At 40.0% G+C, this 17,630-nt stretch overlaps 5 protein-coding genes across 5 annotated transcripts; 1 reads left to right on the top strand and 4 right to left on the bottom strand.

The window, feature by feature from the left end:
• The first annotated feature begins 8,696 nt into the window (after positions 1–8,696).
• On the top strand, positions 8,697–9,296 carry LOC128631132 (histone H2B-like). Its single transcript, XM_053679248.1, has one exon. It carries the CDS (start codon positions 8,864–8,866, stop codon positions 9,236–9,238), a length of 375 nt encoding a protein of 124 aa, XP_053535223.1. The 5' UTR covers positions 8,697–8,863; the 3' UTR covers positions 9,239–9,296.
• A 1,516-nt stretch (positions 9,297–10,812) lies between these two features.
• LOC128631131 (histone H3) lies at positions 10,813–11,391 on the bottom strand. The gene has a single exon (XM_053679246.1). The coding sequence runs from the start codon at positions 11,268–11,270 to the stop codon at positions 10,860–10,862; it is 411 nt and encodes a 136-aa protein (XP_053535221.1). The 5' UTR covers positions 11,271–11,391; the 3' UTR covers positions 10,813–10,859.
• A 17-nt stretch (positions 11,392–11,408) lies between these two features.
• Positions 11,409–12,391, bottom strand: LOC108261415 (histone H2A). The gene has a single exon (XM_053679247.1). The coding sequence runs from the start codon at positions 12,226–12,228 to the stop codon at positions 11,842–11,844; it is 387 nt and encodes a 128-aa protein (XP_053535222.1). The 5' UTR covers positions 12,229–12,391; the 3' UTR covers positions 11,409–11,841.
• Positions 12,392–12,542: 151 nt separating this feature from the next.
• LOC128631130 (histone H1-like) lies at positions 12,543–14,282 on the bottom strand. Its single transcript, XM_053679245.1, has one exon. The coding sequence runs from the start codon at positions 13,431–13,433 to the stop codon at positions 12,816–12,818; it is 618 nt and encodes a 205-aa protein (XP_053535220.1). The 5' UTR covers positions 13,434–14,282; the 3' UTR covers positions 12,543–12,815.
• Positions 14,283–16,220: 1,938 nt separating this feature from the next.
• On the bottom strand, positions 16,221–16,803 carry LOC108262575 (histone H2B-like). Its single transcript, XM_017462954.3, has one exon. It carries the CDS (start codon positions 16,652–16,654, stop codon positions 16,280–16,282), a length of 375 nt encoding a protein of 124 aa, XP_017318443.1. The 5' UTR covers positions 16,655–16,803; the 3' UTR covers positions 16,221–16,279.
• Positions 16,804–17,630: the final 827 nt, after the last annotated feature.

Here is a 17,630-nt window from a genome sequence, read left to right as displayed (position 1 = left end):
ATTATTATTATTATTATTAATAATAATAATAATAATAATAATATGTGTAATTTATATAGCGCCTTACTCATAACCAATGTCGCTTTACAATTACAATGTCTCAACAAAACATGGAACATGCGGTAGACTAAATTTGAGAAAAAATATGATTTATAGTTTACAAAGAAATATTAAATTTCTCATCAAAACACGATTTCACTGCTTATGCTAAGCTTAATTTACACAAGTTTCTAATTACAAGATTGAATTATATAAAGTGAGCGTGATCAATTCATGTAGTATTAATGTAAACCCATTACATTATGAAATCTTGGGGGATGTTGGCACTGACAGCTGCTATAACTATAGTATTTAAATTAACATGATTCAAAGGTGTGTGATAGAATAGCACAGTGTTTTAATAAATTCAATGCTAATGAATATTAGGTGCTATTATTAATGAATATTATCCTGGTGTCTAATATTTTTTGAGAACAGTTTCATATTGAAATACAATGAATCTGCACATTTTAACAGTTCAAATGGAGAAGTTATTAATGTTTTGTCACAGTAATGATTCTGTGTCTCATTGCCAAAAATGAAAACTTCTTAACTCTGAAAGTCAATTAAACAATGTTTGAAGGAGAATCTATAATAAATGTATCATCAGATGACTAAAGGGAATGCTGGATGATCCGTCACATCAGTTTTAGCCTGACATTTTTGCTTTTGCGTCACACATTTGTACAACAGTTTTTATGAATCAGACATTGATTGATTCATAAATCAATTATCTTGCTGGATAAAACCTATACCTATATTATATATGTATATATTTATGTATGTATAAAATGTAAATGGAAGCTTTTTGCTTCATGTTTTTTTAAACTTTTCTGTAGACTGTCGTTTGAGTCAAACTTATTTGCATTTGAAGAACACAAAGTGCATTTGCCTTTTAAATAAACTAAATAACCATTTAGTGATACACCAAGTGGACAGGTCAGAGTTTAAAGGGTCAAAGAAATGACTTTCTGATCTATGTCAAAGAAGGTAAGAAATTCTGATTTCAAGTATCAAACTGATTTCAAGTATTTAAAAAAAATCTCATTTTACAGTACACTATGATTGATTTAATATCACTTGTAAATTGTCATCATTTAAAAAGACAATACCTTTTATAGATTAAAAACACAACCTATCAAATGTTCCTATAATGTATATATATTTTTGCGCAAGGTAAGAATACAGTATAGTAGAACACAGAAACACACACACACACACACACACACACACACACACACACACACACACACACACACACACACACACAAATGTCTGAGACCACATTGAAAATCTGGATTTTTTTTTCTCTTACATTTTGAAATAAATTGGTTAGAATTTATTAATATTTAAAACAAAGAAAGTAAATGTTTAATATATTGGATATTTATATATTCTTTTAATTCTGCAATTGTAAACATTAAGAAACTCTGAATCTCTTGTAAATATTTTAAAGATTCTCCGTTTTTTTTTTTTTGTTTGTTTTTTTTTTTTACTGAAGTTGTAGTCAATAATACAATTTCGAATGAAAATGTTAAAATTAAATAATAAAAACATGCAAAATAGAAACATTTCCCACTAGTGCTCTCAGACTTTTGGCCCCGACTGTGTGTGTGTGTGTGTGTGTGTGTGTGTGTGCGTGTGCGTGCGTGCGTGCGTGTGCGTGTGCGTGTGTCTGTGTGTGTGTGTACGTAAACAAACTATTAATGAAAATAAAATTTTGTGTAAGATAAATGAATGAATAAATATGTTCTCTTCTCCCCTTCAGTCGATGTGGCCTTAGGAGGAATAGCAGTACAATCTTCTTTACACTAACAATTATCCTGCTTACTTTGCTATCGATGACAACAGAGCGTCTAACATGAATTTCAACTCGTGTGATTACGGCTGCTCCTAACGCCATACAGACTTCATATGAATCCATAATGAACTTTTTCACACTATCTGTTGTTACCCAGATGAGGATGGGTTCCTTCTGAGTCGGGTTCCTCTCAAGGTTTCTTCCTCTTAAAACATCTTAGGGAGTTTTTCCTTGCCACCGTCGCCACTCAGTGTCTTGCTCAGTTGGGATAAATTCGCACCTTTAATATCTGTATACCGTGTTGATATTTCTGTAAAGCTGCTTTGAGACAATGTCTATTGTAAAAAGCACTATACAAATAAAATTTAATTGAATTGAACTTATGTTTATATCCAAAATGCTACACTGTGTGTAAGGAGCAGGGGAAACTGGTGCAAGCTGTTCAAAAGGTTTAGTTTAATTTAAGTTTGTCATTATATGCTGTATCTGCGCGCTTGCAGTGTAAATTCTGTCGGAAGTGACATGTTAGTAACGAGGACACGTTGCTGGTCACGCGCGGTGTAGACGCGCTGATACAGAGTGTAGCGCGAGTAAGATCTGTAATGTCTAATTCAAACATTATGATCAAAAGTAAAATAATGTCTAAAGACACCGAGGAACAGAAACCACAAGGTGCAATGAAAGTGAGTTTTTATTATTCATTTAGGACTATATATATATATATATATATATATATATATATATATATATATATATATATATATATATATATATATATATATTATATATATTATGCATTAGTTTTTTTTATAGATGCACAAAAAGCACCGAATTAAACTATAGTCCTAAATTAATAATATATATTCTGGTGTGTGTGTGTGTGTGTGTGTGTGTGTGTGTGTGTGTGTGTGTGTGTGTGTGTGTGTGTGTGTGTTGGGTTCTTTTCTGTTTTGTACAAACAGTTGTGTAAAGTTTTACTGTGAAGTTTATATTTGTTACACTCAGTTTGTGGACTTTATATTAAATAAACAAAAACAAATGGTACTGAAAGTTCGCTCCACCCCATACGATTAATCAAAAAAATAATTGGCCAACTAATAATAATAATAATAATAATAATAATAATAATAATAATAATGCTGTTAAACAGTTCAGAAGCTCCGTCTATTGTCCTTGATACGTGAAAACTAGACAATGCACAGTAATAACACAGATGAGCTGCGTTATTATTATTATTATTATTATTATTATTATTATTATTATTATTATTATTCTACGAGAAATAAGCTCATAGCAACACTGATGAAATACACATACAGTACAAAAAAACACACACAAATAGAGAATGTGTTTAGCATTTTGTTTTTACATCTGCACATAATTTAGTCTGCACATAGTTTAGCAGCTGTTTTAGAATTAAAAATGTCATGTATAAGTCTACATAATGAGTCTTTATTGGTCACATATGCAGTAGAGCACAGTGAAATTGTTTTCTTCACATACCCCAACATGTCAGGAAGCTGGGGTCAGAGCACAGGGTCATGATATGGTGACCTGACCTTCTGATCAGTAAACCAGAGCCTTAACCACTAAGCCACCTCTGCCCCAGTGGTGAGAGAAACATGAATGTCCATAGCATCTATTACTTCTTACCCCACTATTTGCCAAATAATACAAATATAGACTTATAAACACCGCTATTAAAAGCTTAATAAGAGAATACTGCAATTTTTGGGAAATTGCCGTTCCCGAGTTTGGCCACACGAGGGCAGTCATGTTCCATCCAGCACAACACACGCCGCCTAAAACAGAAGGTAGGTTGTAGGTATTTTACTATTACTACTACTACTTCTAATAATGACCTCAATCGAAGTAATTAAATACGTAATGAAAATTGTTGTCTATATAGCTGACCTCATTTTTCTACACAGTGAGTTAAAGGCGCACAACTATCAGAATCCCAGTTCATAACTGTGTTTGATTGGCCAAGTAGAATAAAGTGTGCGAGGAGTCCGACTCTTTTTGAGCTTATTGGACATTACGCATTGCTGTAATTATCTCATTGGCACTACTTAATTGCTCATAGTTTATTTGACGAATGCAACTGCTGCGACATATTTTGCCAATCTTAAGCTCAGCTTATTCTGGCGGCGCATACATATATACGTCATTCTGGCGGCGCAGTTTTGGTTGATGCATGACATTTAGGTTCAAACACAGTGTGTACATCGACTGTAACACAGATAGTGAAAATGGAAATGTGAAAAGAGAAGGCCAGTGATTAGAGAGAGAGAGAGAGAGAATGGGGAAGAAGAAGACGTTAGCAGGTGAAAAGCAGTGCCTAGTGTTTGTTTTAGAAAAAGAGAGCTATTGTGTGACCGTTGGCGTTAGGCCCGCCTCCTCGCCTGTTCTCAACTAGGTCCTGTCGAGTGTGGATAAATAGGTGGGCGCTGCGCGAGAAGTTTTATTGAGTGACTTGACTTCGGGAGCAGCATCATGTCTGGAAGAGGCAAGGGTGGTACAGGACGCTCAAAGTTTATGGATCAAAGGTCCTTCAATCTTTTCAATAGGTGAAAGTAAAGCTGATGGTATTGCGACCTTATTTTATAACAATAAATTTAAAATAATTAAGAGCCGTGAAATAATTCCTGGTCGATTAATGTTTATAGATGTGTTTTATTGCACAAAAAAAATTAGAGTAATAAATGTATACACAGCACAGGATACTGTTGGTAAAATCCGGCTTTTTAAAAAGCTTAAAATGCTCCTGTGTGTCGGTTTCTATACCATTGTATGCGGTGATTTTAATACAATCACAGATTATAATGATAAAATGTCTTCCAAAATATGTAAAATTAGGAGAGAAGGTGGTGTCCTTAAATCTATAATGAATGAACAGCATTTCACCGACATATTTAGGACATTATATCCAGAGAAAGTGGACTTTACAAGGTTTGATAAAACATGTAAAACTAGAATTGACAGGATATATATTAATAATAATTTTGAGGCAAAATTTTATACAACAAAACTCTTGGTTGAGTCGGACCACTTGACAGTTATATGTGGCATTAGATTTAAAAATGAAGAAAGAAGAAACTATTGGAAATTAAACACACAAATTTTGAAAAGTCCTTTATTGATTGTAGAATTAAAAGAAGAAATTAATAGGATTAAAACTTTAGATATCCTCACTACCAATTATTGTGATTTGTGGGAAGTTTTTAAGATTCAGATTAAAAAATTTCTTAAATACAAATGTCTATGTTTTAATAAAGAAAAAAATGAGAAGTACAATACAATTATGACACAATATATAAACCTAAAACTGAAAAATACAAGAGATGAAAGTGAGGAAAACAACTTAAAGGATTTGAAAAAAGAGATAGAAACTTTAAATAGTGAGTTTTTACTGAACATTCAAGTCCGAGCAGGAATAATTTCCGATGAACTTCTAAATCAAACAAAAGCAATTTCACTATTTAATAAAAGGAAAGAAGCCCAATATATCGAAGCCATTAAAACAGATAATGGAACTATAGTGAAAAATCCTAAAGACGTCAGAGATGCTGTTCGGATCCTTTGTTCAAACATGTACAACTCAATTGAAATAGATAATAAACTCCTGAAAACCTTTTTGAATGTAAAAAATAGTGTTGACCCGCCTTCCAAGAGCTTAGGTGAGGAAATAAAAGAGGCTGAGGTTGTTGATGCCATTAAACAATTAAATCTAAAAAAGTCTCCAGGGAAAGATGGTCTCCCGTCTGATTTTTATCATGCATGCGCCATAGATTTGGCTAAAATATTAACGCAAGCCTTCAATGATGGGATCGCTAGAGGTTACATGCATGACTCGTTCTATGAAGGCGTTTTATCCTTGTTGTATAAAAAGGGTGAAATGAGTGATATCAACAACTGGAGACATCTCACCCTAATGAATGTCGATTATAAGATTTTTGCAAAGACCATTATGAACAGGATGAGTGACTATTTGGATGTAATAATAGCTAAACAACAAACATGTGCAATAAAGGGAAGATTTATGTGGGACAACTTGAACACATTAAGAGAACTAGTTTTTGATAAAAATGGTGACAGTTTTTACATTGTGGCTTTGGACCAAAGAAAAGCATTTGACTACATCTCAAGAGACTATTTGTGGGAGATTTTAAAACTGTATCAATTCCCTGAAAATTTCATAAACATGATTAAATGCCTTTATGTTAAATCGACGGTTGAAGTAAATGTTAACGGTTCTTTGACTGAACCATTTGAAGTTATGCGGGGTGTAAAGCAAGGGTGCCCTCTGAGTGCAGCCCTGTATATTTTATCTATAAACCCACTTGTACAAAAAATCCAAGATGATCATAGACTTAAAGGTCTTCAAATAGGAAAGAACAGAGTCGTGATCTCTGCTTATGCTGATGACATAACTGTATTTGTGAAATCTAAACAAGAACTAGACATCATCTTTGAATATTTTAGCGAGTATGAGCAAGTCTCTGGAGCCTCCTTAAATAAAGCTAAAACGGAATGTGTCTGGATTGGAAATGAAAAAAATAAATTTCCCATAGATGTCCCAGAAGTTCAGCAATTAAAGGTTTTAGGTATATATATAGATAATAATGGCTGTGTCGACCATAACTGGTCAAAAAAAGAAGAAATAATACAAGATGAAATTGATAAATGGAAATCATGTAATCTAAGTTATAAAACTAGAATAAATATTATTAAAACTTTTCTATTATCAAAAATACTGTTTTTATCATGCATCTTACCTCCGACAGAAGTTTGGGTAAAAAGACTTCATAAAATATGCTGTAATTTCATATGGGATACGACTCGTGAGGTTACAAAACGTGAGCTCCTTTTTAAGAGAAGGGAACTGGGAGGCCTTGGGGCTGTCGATATATCCCTAAAAACTAAAATAGCAGTGTGCAAAATCATCGCGAGTGCTATTGCCAGGCAAACCGAATGGATAGGGAACATCTCTAACTGGAAATCTAAAAAAGGTCCATCGAGGAAAGGAATTCCGTATTATAAACTGATGTTTTCCGACTTCACTAACAAATTTAAAGATCTAAACATCGATTGGGCGAAAGACTCGAGCAAAGAAATATATCTTTTAATTGTTGATCGAGTTTATTGTAACCCTGTGGCTTTCAGAAATTTGGAGGAAGACCAAAACAAAGAATGTCTCCAAAATTTACAGAATAAAATCCTATCTGAACACCTGAGAGATACAACTTGGTTAGTCGCTGTAAGAAGGCTCCCAGTAAGAGCGGTTGTAAAATGGAGCTGTTTTGTAAAAACCAGTAAATGCCCGATGCCTAATTGTAATGAAGAGGAAACACTCGAACATTTCCTGTTAGAGTGTTATCGCGCTAAAGAAACATGGGCTAAATTAAAAATCATTGGTCTCAATATAGAAATAAATATGAACTCAATTTTCTATGGCATTTTTAAAGAAAATTGTAGCAAGACTCAGCATGACTTCATTTGGTTCATAATATGTTTGACTAAATCTAAACTCTGGAAAACAAGGTCCAGAATGACTATAAATCAAACGTTTATATCCAGTGATGTTGTATTCAAGGACATTCAAAAAGAGCTAAGAAGACTTAAAAGCAGCACATCTTGGTTTAAAGACTCTTCAGTGTGGGACTCTATTTGCGTGTAATTGTACTTTGACTATGTAAGTTTTTTCTCTCCCTTTCTTTCTGAATATGACTTGTGTAAGATTGTGAATTTTGTATAATTTCAATAAAACTCATTAAAAAAAAAAAAAAAAAGCAAGGGTGGTAAGGGACTCGGCAAAGGAGGCGCTAAGCGCCATCGCAAGGTGCTTCGCGATAACATCCAGGGAATCACCAAGCCGGCTATTCGCCGTCTGGCTCGCCGTGGTGGTGTAAAGCGTATTTCTGGTCTGATCTATGAAGAGACTCGCGGTGTGCTGAAAGTGTTCCTGGAGAACGTGATCCGCGACGCCGTCACCTACACCGAGCATGCCAAGAGAAAGACCGTGACCGCCATGGATGTGGTGTACGCCCTGAAACGCCAAGGACGCACCCTGTACGGTTTCGGCGGTTAAACGCTCTAACACCGAACGACGCGAACACAACGGCTCTTTTAAGAGCCACCCACATGTCTAGAAAAAGAGCTCTTCCGTGTGGGGGGGGAAGGCTTTTTCTTTCGTGAAGCATAAGGCATCAAACGCTGTACAGAAGTAGCGTAAGTGGTAGATCTATTTGTATTTTTTTGTAATAATTCTCTCTCTCTTTTTATATATATATATAACTCCGTATATATTAAATATTGTATTATATATAATATCGTACAGTATACAATATTAGATACATATATATTAAATATTGTAACTTGTTTGATTAAAACAATTTAGAAAATGATTTTAGTAGAAACTTCTATATTTCTCTTTCTCATACGCACGCATGCATATATATATATAAGAGAGAGAAGTGGGGGAAGTCAAGTTTTTTCTGTTTTTTCAAGCATAAGGTATCAAACGCTCTACACAAGTAGAAAAAGTGATAGATAAGAACTATCTGTGTACATAAAGAGAATTTATTTTTGTTTTTTTGCACACTTTATTTTTTTTTATACATTTATATGCACAGTATTAAATATTATAACGTGTTTAAAATGAGTTACAAGACGGTTTTAGTAGAAACTTACTTCCGCGTTTCTTTCTCTTTCTCTCTCTCTCTCTCTCTATATATATGTATGTATGTATGTATGTATGTATGTATGTATGTATGTATGTGTGTGTGTGTGTAATTTTTTTCAAGCCAATTGTTTTTTCATAGTGCACGTTGCACTGTAAATACAACGGCGGGAATTGAAACAAAGCGTAGCGGAGGAGGGAGGAGCAGTAGGAGGTATCGAATTTTGGCCAATCAAAAAAAGGTGTCTTGTGTGGACGTCATTAGCATGTGGGTCTGTAAATAGAGCGGGCGCGAGGCGGGCGTTAGTCATTTTCTGTTCGTTTATTCGAGAAGCAGCATTATGCCCGATCCAGCCAAGACCGCGCCCAAGAAGGGATCAAAGAAAGCCGTGACCAAGACGGCCGGCAAAGGAGGCAAGAAGCGCAGAAAGTCCCGGAAGGAGAGCTACGCCATCTACGTGTACAAGGTCCTGAAACAGGTGCACCCTGACACCGGCATCTCATCCAAGGCCATGGGCATCATGAACTCCTTCGTGAATGATATTTTTGAGCGCATCGCCGGTGAGTCTTCTCGTCTGGCTCACTACAACAAGCGCTCCACCATCACCTCCAGGGAGATCCAGACTGCCGTGCGCCTGTTGCTTCCCGGCGAGCTGGCCAAGCACGCCGTGTCCGAGGGCACAAAGGCCGTCACCAAGTACACCAGCTCCAAGTAAAGCGCGTTACCGCCGTCTTCATCAACCCAACGGCTCTTTTAAGAGCCCCCCACTTTTCATACAAAGAGCAATCAATTTTCTTTCGCTTTCTCTCTTGCTGTGTGTGTGTGTGAGTGAGAGAGAGGGGGGGGCACTTCTGAAGTGCTGCTCTCCCACGAATGTTCAGGCTTTTGGGTAATTCTAGCAGTCTGATAAATGCAGAGATGAGTACAACTCAACAGGGTTGTAGCACGGTTTCTCGGGCTTGTATAATCTGAGCAATGCAAAATGGGGCTTTAGCAGCACAAAGTTATTCATATTAAGACTAGCAACAGGAAGTAACTGAAAATGGTATTCTAGTAACACGTAGAAATTCAAACTAAGGTTCTAGAAGCACGTAAAAGTTCTAAATACTGTTGTAGTAACATGTAGTCATTCAAAACAGTGTTCCAGCAGCACAAAGTCATTCAAAAGAATGCTCTAGCAGCATGGAATACAACACACACACACACAAGGCTATAGCGGAGTTGGGATAAAGGGCATTAGGGTGACACTGCTCGTTAGGGTCAGGGAGGAATCCGACCGAGCTAAAGAGGAGGAGGCCGGATGGGCTGGCTGGTGCTAACTAGGCGTGCCTGTTTGGCCCGGGACTACAAGAGCGGAGCGCCGCGTACGAGTGGCGAAGCCCTGACACTGACAAAGACAGAAGGAGTCTTCTGACCTACACCTATAATCACATTTTCTTGTTGGACATGCTTTCTCCCCTACAACTAACAATGTCTTACTCTCGTCTTTGCTGCTCTGTTCAGCTCTTCCTACTTTCCTACTGACTGTTTCCCACCCACCTAGTCAACTTTTATTCAACATTTGTTCTTTTCATCTAGACTTTAAATTTATTTACTCTTCACCATCTATTCATATGCTTTCAGTTTGAATGAAAGTGATACTTATATGTTTCTACTAAAACCGTCTTCTAACTCGTTTTACACATTAAATAATATTTAATACAGTGGACATATATATATATATATATATATATATATATATATGAGAGAGAGAGAGAATATCCACAAATAGGGAATAAGATTTCAAAGATGAGGTCATGTCTACAATCATTAAATTACAAAAACAATTATCATGGACGGGACAAAAGGGATGATGGATGAAATGTATGTATGATGTAATAGCTCTTGCCCTAAAATCCGCTTCTAGAAAATTGCCGTTCCCGAGTTTGGACACACGGGGGCAGTCAAGCTCCATCCAGCACAACGCCGCCCGAAACAGAAGGTAAGTTTGAGCTATTTTAATGACACAGCTCATTCCTGTGCATTGTATTGTTCGGACATAACCACAATTAACGGCTCATCTATAAAAACAAACATCACGTAATACTCATAGGACTATATTTATCATGAAAATGCAAAATAAATAACCAACCTTTCTATAATGTTGATAAAAAAAGAAAGCCGTGCACTTCATTTACACACACATACATATATACAAACATTATTATTACTGTTCCTTCTCTCTCTCTGTACCACGTTCTAATACTTAAACAGCCCAAGAAAGAAAATTAGCTGTTTTCTGAGACGATGAAGTGGCTCTTAAAAGAGCCTTTGTGTTTATTAGACGGAGTTGTGGTTTAAGCGCGTTCTCCGCGAATACGGCGGGCCAGCTGAATATCCTTGGGCATGATGGTCACTCTCTTGGCGTGGATAGCGCACAGATTGGTGTCCTCGAACAGACCGACCAGGTATGCCTCGCTCGCCTCCTGCAGGGCCATGACGGCCGAGCTCTGGAAACGCAAGTCGGTCTTGAAGTCCTGAGCGATTTCTCGCACCAGGCGCTGGAAGGGCAGCTTGCGGATGAGCAGCTCAGTAGACTTCTGATAACGACGGATCTCCCTCAGAGCCACGGTGCCGGGCCTGTAACGGTGAGGCTTCTTCACGCCGCCGGTAGCCGGCGCACTCTTGCGAGCAGCCTTAGTAGCGAGCTGCTTCCTTGGCGCCTTGCCACCGGTGGACTTACGGGCGGTCTGCTTGGTTCTTGCCATAGTGTCGAGCTCTGCACTTCACGGATAGAAAAACAGAATAAACGGTGCGCTCGAACGCGGCCTTTTTAAGCCATAACGCCACCCTGCGCCGATTGGGCGTCTCGAACGCGCTCGTCTGCTATTCGATAGAACGTTTTACGTCACCTGTTGACTATTGGACCGTCTTCTCTGCCTCCGTTCGAAACACAAGACGCCCGCCACAATTCTATTGGCGCGCTCTCTGCTTTGTTCATTAGGAACACACACAACGCCGTCACAAACCATTTTCACTCCTCAGACTTCATTTAACCAGCACGCTAACTGCTATTATAGTTCTTATAGTCATTACTTAAATATGGTATCAAATCATGACTAGAAAATTATCGAGTCCTTTTTTATTTACAAATATGCTGTCTTAGAAGTGCACTTTCACCCCTTAGATTTCATTTAAGCAACAGGCTAACTACCACTATTATTATTAATAAACGTGCTGACTTCAGTAGAAAAACGGGTGTAAAAACTGCACTTTTTAAGCAGAGATGGTGGCTCTTAAAAGAGCCTTTGGGTACTGACAAAGCAGCGGTGGACGAGTTTACTTGGTCTTAACGGCCTTCTCGGTCTTTTTAGGCAGAAGCACAGCCTGAATGTTCGGTAGCACACCACCCTGAGCGATGGTCACTCCGCCGAGCAGTTTGTTCAGCTCCTCGTCGTTACGCACGGCGAGCTGTAAGTGGCGGGGAATGATACGGGTCTTCTTATTATCACGGGCGGCGTTACCGGCCAACTCCAGGATCTCAGCGGTCAGATACTCCAACACTGCGGCCAGGTAGACCGGAGCGCCGGCACCGACGCGCTCGGCATAGTTGCCTTTACGCAGAAGCCTGTGCACACGTCCCACGGGGAACTGAAGTCCAGCCCTGGATGAACGAGTCTTGGCCTTAGCTCTAGCCTTTCCGCCGGTTTTTCCTCTGCCACTCATCTTGATGCTCAAATCTGTTTTATCAACAACTCCGAAATGAACGTTACACCCCGAGCTCTCCGTGATATAGACAAAACGGCCACTCTCTTATTCGCTAAGAACGCAGTGGCGCATTAGCCAATCATAAACAGGCCGTCGAATTCCAGCGTCAACCCTCCCACCCCTGTTTGTGCGTGTGTGTGTGAGAGAGAGCGCGAGCGCGCGAATGAAAACAGACAGAAGGGAATATTCATACAAAAGCACGAAGTAACAACTATATACTGAATTTATTTATTCTTATCATTAACATTGATTTATTATGGATCAATATGTTATCCTACATATTCTGTGATCGTTTTGGAGATCAGGAATGACGTTTAGGAATCACGATCAGGATTCTATCCTACTGTACTAAAATCAGTATCAGCGTGTGGTTATGTGTACATATGTAGCAGATATGTGTATCCATACTATTGAATGTTTCTAACGTGTATTGCTTTGATTCCATAAAGCTTGACTGAAAATGAATTGTCGCTCTTTAAAGGAAAATATGGGTGGCTCTTAAAAGAGCCGTTTAAGGAACAAAAGCATGAAAGAAACAAACGTCTTTACTTCTTTTTGGGTGCTGCCTTCTTCGCCTTTGCCGCTTTAGGCTTTGTGGTCTTGGGCTTGACAGCTTTCGCTTTCTTGGGGCTCTTGGCTGCCTTTTTAGGGGTCGCGGGCTTTTTCGCCTTCTTCGGGCTCTTGGTGGCTTTCTTTGCGGCGGCTGTGGGCTTCTTCGCCTTCTTAGGAGACTTCTTGGCCGCGGCGGCGGGTTTCTTGGCCGCTACCTTCTTGGGCTTCTTAGTAGCGGCGGGCTTTTTGGCGGCGGGCTTTTTCGCTTTGGGCGCGGCTTTCTTCACGGGCTTCTTGGATTCGGTCTGCTTCTTGTTCAGCTTGAAAGAGCCAGACGCGCCGGTCCCTTTGGTCTGCACCAGAGTGCCTTTAGTCACGAGACCCTTAACAGCGATCTTGACGCGGGAATTGTTCTTCTCCACATCGTATCCGCCGGCAGCCAGCGCTTTCTTCAGAGCAGCGAGAGACACGCCGCTCCTCTCCTTAGACGAGGAAACGGCTTTGACGATCAGTTCGCCGACGCTAGGGCCGGCTTTTTTTGCTCTCGAAGCTGCTTTCTTCTTGGGCGCTTTGGCCGGCGCGGCGGCGGGAGCGGGTGCGACTTCTGCCATCTCTCTTGGAACTACGTAGAATACACGAGTTGTACACTGTACGTTAGTGTGTAACACAGGATGATCCTCCCTCCCAGCGGCCGGGGGCTGGTCTTAAAAACAGATATGAGAGCGTTGTAGACTCAACTCGGGCGCCCCTGAATGAATGCACGGACGCGGCGCGCGCTCAGATGTGTTTTCTCATGGCATTTCTCGGTGAAAATCCCACTAGCAAGACGAGATTCAAAACGTTGAAGCACACGCTGAGCAAGGACGGGCTTTCTCGTTTCCCCCGTGGCCCGGCCTGGCCGGCTAGAGAGCAACAGTCTCGTGCAGCGGACATGAAAAGGCGCGGCGCGCGTTGTACTCAAGCCGGCGGGCTGCGCATTTGGTGCGATGTGGTGTGTAAAAACGGGCGAAAAGCAGGCACGGCCGTCGTATGCGTTCTGGGCCGAGTTAAAGAGGAGCCTTGGGAACGAGCCTGATGTCTTTGCAGCTGTCGAGTGGTGTGTGTAGTATCGGAAGCAGAGCGCGTTGGGGGCCGTGTAAAGCACAGCGCGCCTGACTATAGGCTCCGCTATAGCCTTGTGTGTGTGTGTGTGTGTGTGTGTGTGTGTGTGTGTGTGTGTGTTGTATTCCATGCTGCTAGAACATTCTTTTGAATGACTTTGCGCTAATGTCACCACGCTAATGTCACATTAGTTCGAATGACTAGGTGCTACTACAACAGTATTTAGAATTATTATGCGCTTCTTGAACCTTAGTTCGAATGACTACGTGCTACTGTGACATTAGTTCAAATGACTACGTGCTACTACAACAGTTAGAACAGAGATGGTGACTTTTGATTTGGCCCGCCATGCCATATGGGGGGGAGGGGAGGGGATTTGATTGATGCTGATCTTCATTTCTAATTTAATTTTTTTATTAATTTTAATTTGAGCTACAAAAAATGTAAATTGAAATTAAATGTAGAGAATAAGAATTAGAATTTTATTTAATGTACATGCGTACTTCAAGGCCAGCATGCATTGCGACAGTCAACAAACAGGTAATAGTGGAGAGATCCAGGCACTGGCACACAGACAAGAGGAAATTTTAAAAGATTTGGCAAGATGACTTTTTATTTACTGAAATCAATTCAAAGGCAGTGTGTCTAGTTTGCAAGCAGTCAGTTGCTGTTTTGAAAGAGTACAAAATCCGTCATTATGAAACAAAATGTTCTTCAGCTTTCTCAAAGGACAGCGGCGAGGCATGAAAACAGGAGGCTAGCGAGCTGCTTGCTAAACTTCGATCTGAGCAGAGCGCGCTGCTATGTCCTTCATCAGCTCAAGAAAATGCCACACGGGCCAGCTATCAGATTTCTTGTATTTTACATCAAGAACAGCTATGTGCCCAATCCATCGGGTTTGTGGACGTGATGCCGTCAAAATTGTGAATGATATACGCTCCAAGGCGCTCTCTCACCTGCAGTTCAAGGTATTGTTGGATGAGATGGATGCACAATATGGTGATGTGTTGTACCACCAGGAGGTTAGATGGCTGAGCAGAGGAAAAGTTCTCAGGAGATTTTTTGATCTGCGTGATGAGATCAGAGCTTTTCAGGAAAGCAAGATTGGTAGTATTCAAGAGCCCATGGATAAGAAATGGCTTTCTGACCTGGCTTTCCTGGTGGACGTCACAGAGCTGCTCAATGTTTTAAATGTTCAGTTCCAGAGAAAAGACCAGATTATCACCCAGCTTTTTTTTATCACGTCAGATTATACAAGCCCGAGAAACCGTGCTAAAAATTTTAGCTTCAGAGTAAAGAGGATAAAGCAGTTTCAAAGGAGAAGTTTACACAACAGTCCCATTCATAGAGAAACAAGCTATTCTTCGACTGGAGCAAACTTTGCATGGTCGCTATCATTCATTAACACGGCTAGCATGCTAGAAATCACTTGCTCACTTTCATTCAAACTGAAAGCATATGAATAGATGGTGAAGAGTAAATAAATTTAAAGTCTAGATGAAAAGAACAAATGTTGAATAAAAGTTGACTAGGTGGGTGGGAAACAGTCAGTAGGAAAGTAGGAAGAGCTGAACAGAGCAGCAAAGACGAGAGTAAGACATTGTTAGTTGTAGGGGAGAAAGCATGTCCAACAAGAAAATGTGATTATAGGTGTAGGTCAGAAGACTCCTTCTGTCTTTGCCAGTGTCAGGGCTTCGCCACTCGTACGCGGCGCTCCGCTCTTGTAGTCCCGGGCCAAACAGGCACGCCTAGTTAGCACCAGCCAGCCCATCCGGCCTCCTCCTCTTTAGCTCGGTCGGATTCCTCCCTGACCCTAACGAGCAGTGTCACCCTAATGCCCTTTATCCCAACTCCGCTATAGCCTTGTGTGTGTGTGTGTTGTATTCCATGCTGCTAGAGCATTCTTTTGAATGACTTTGTGCTGCTGGAACACTGTTTTGAATGACTACATGTTACTACAACAGTATTTAGAACTTTTACGTGCTTCTAGAACCTTAGTTTGAATTTCTACGTGTTACTAGAATACCATTTTCAGTTACTTCCTGTTGCTAGTCTTAATATGAATAACTTTGTGTTGCTAAAGCCCCATTTTGCATTGCTCAGATTATACAAGCCCGAGAAACCGTGCTACAACCCTGTTGAGTTGTACTCATCTCTGCATTTATCAGACTGCTAGAATTACCCAAAAGCCTGAACATTCGTGGGAGAGCAGCACTTCAGAAGTGCCCCCCCCTCTCTCTCACTCACACACACACACAGCAAGAGAGAAAGCGAAAGAAAATTGATTGCTCTTTGTATGAAAAGTGGGGGGCTCTTAAAAGAGCCGTTGGGTTGATGAAGACGGCGGTAACGCGCTTTACTTGGAGCTGGTGTACTTGGTGACGGCCTTTGTGCCCTCGGACACGGCGTGCTTGGCCAGCTCGCCGGGAAGCAACAGGCGCACGGCAGTCTGGATCTCCCTGGAGGTGATGGTGGAGCGCTTGTTGTAGTGAGCCAGACGAGAAGACTCACCGGCGATGCGCTCAAAAATATCATTCACGAAGGAGTTCATGATGCCCATGGCCTTGGATGAGATGCCGGTGTCAGGGTGCACCTGTTTCAGGACCTTGTACACGTAGATGGCGTAGCTCTCCTTCCGGGACTTTCTGCGCTTCTTGCCTCCTTTGCCGGCCGTCTTGGTCACGGCTTTCTTTGATCCCTTCTTGGGCGCGGTCTTGGCTGGATCGGGCATAATGCTGCTTCTCGAATAAACGAACAGAAAATGACTAACGCCCGCCTCGCGCCCGCTCTATTTACAGACCCACATGCTAATGACGTCCACACAAGACACCTTTTTTTGATTGGCCAAAATTCGATACCTCCTACTGCTCCTCCCTCCTCCGCTACGCTTTGTTTCAATTCCCGCCGTTGTATTTACAGTGCAACGTGCACTATGAAAAAACAATTGGCTTGAAAAAAATTACACACACACACACATACATACATACATACATACATACATACATACATACATATATAGAGAGAGAGAGAGAGAGAGAAAGAGAAAGAAACGCGGAAGTAAGTTTCTACTAAAACCGTCTTGTAACTCATTTTAAACACGTTATAATATTTAATACTGTGCATATAAATGTATAAAAAAAAATAAAGTGTGCAAAAAAACAAAAATAAATTCTCTTTATGTACACAGATAGTTCTTATCTATCACTTTTTCTACTTGTGTAGAGCGTTTGATACCTTATGCTTGAAAAAACAGAAAAAACTTGACTTCCCCCACTTCTCTCTCTTATATATATATATGCATGCGTGCGTATGAGAAAGAGAAATATAGAAGTTTCTACTAAAATCATTTTCTAAATTGTTTTAATCAAACAAGTTACAATATTTAATATATATGTATCTAATATTGTATACTGTACGATATTATATATAATACAATATTTAATATATACGGAGTTATATATATATATAAAAAGAGAGAGAGAATTATTACAAAAAAATACAAATAGATCTACCACTTACGCTACTTCTGTACAGCGTTTGATGCCTTATGCTTCACGAAAGAAAAAGCCTTCCCCCCCCACACGGAAGAGCTCTTTTTCTAGACATGTGGGTGGCTCTTAAAAGAGCCGTTGTGTTCGCGTCGTTCGGTGTTAGAGCGTTTAACCGCCGAAACCGTACAGGGTGCGTCCTTGGCGTTTCAGGGCGTA

Source organism: Ictalurus punctatus, unplaced genomic scaffold (genome assembly GCF_001660625.3).
Source record: "Ictalurus punctatus breed USDA103 unplaced genomic scaffold, Coco_2.0 tig00004965, whole genome shotgun sequence".
NCBI lineage: Eukaryota > Metazoa > Chordata > Actinopteri > Siluriformes > Ictaluridae > Ictalurus > Ictalurus punctatus.
The sequence above is the reverse complement of the archived record's forward strand: the minus strand, read 5'-3'. Positions and strand labels throughout refer to the sequence as shown.

Coding starts and splice junctions, on each gene's coding strand:
- LOC108261415 (XM_053679247.1), bottom strand. CDS start 12,228: ATGAGTGGCAGAGGAAAAACCGGCGGAAAGGCTAGAGCTAAGGCCAAG.
- LOC128631131 (XM_053679246.1), bottom strand. CDS start 11,270: ATGGCAAGAACCAAGCAGACCGCCCGTAAGTCCACCGGTGGCAAGGCG.
- LOC108262575 (XM_017462954.3), bottom strand. CDS start 16,654: ATGCCCGATCCAGCCAAGACCGCGCCCAAGAAGGGATCAAAGAAAGCC.
- LOC128631132 (XM_053679248.1), top strand. CDS start 8,864: ATGCCCGATCCAGCCAAGACCGCGCCCAAGAAGGGATCAAAGAAAGCC.
- LOC128631130 (XM_053679245.1), bottom strand. CDS start 13,433: ATGGCAGAAGTCGCACCCGCTCCCGCCGCCGCGCCGGCCAAAGCGCCC.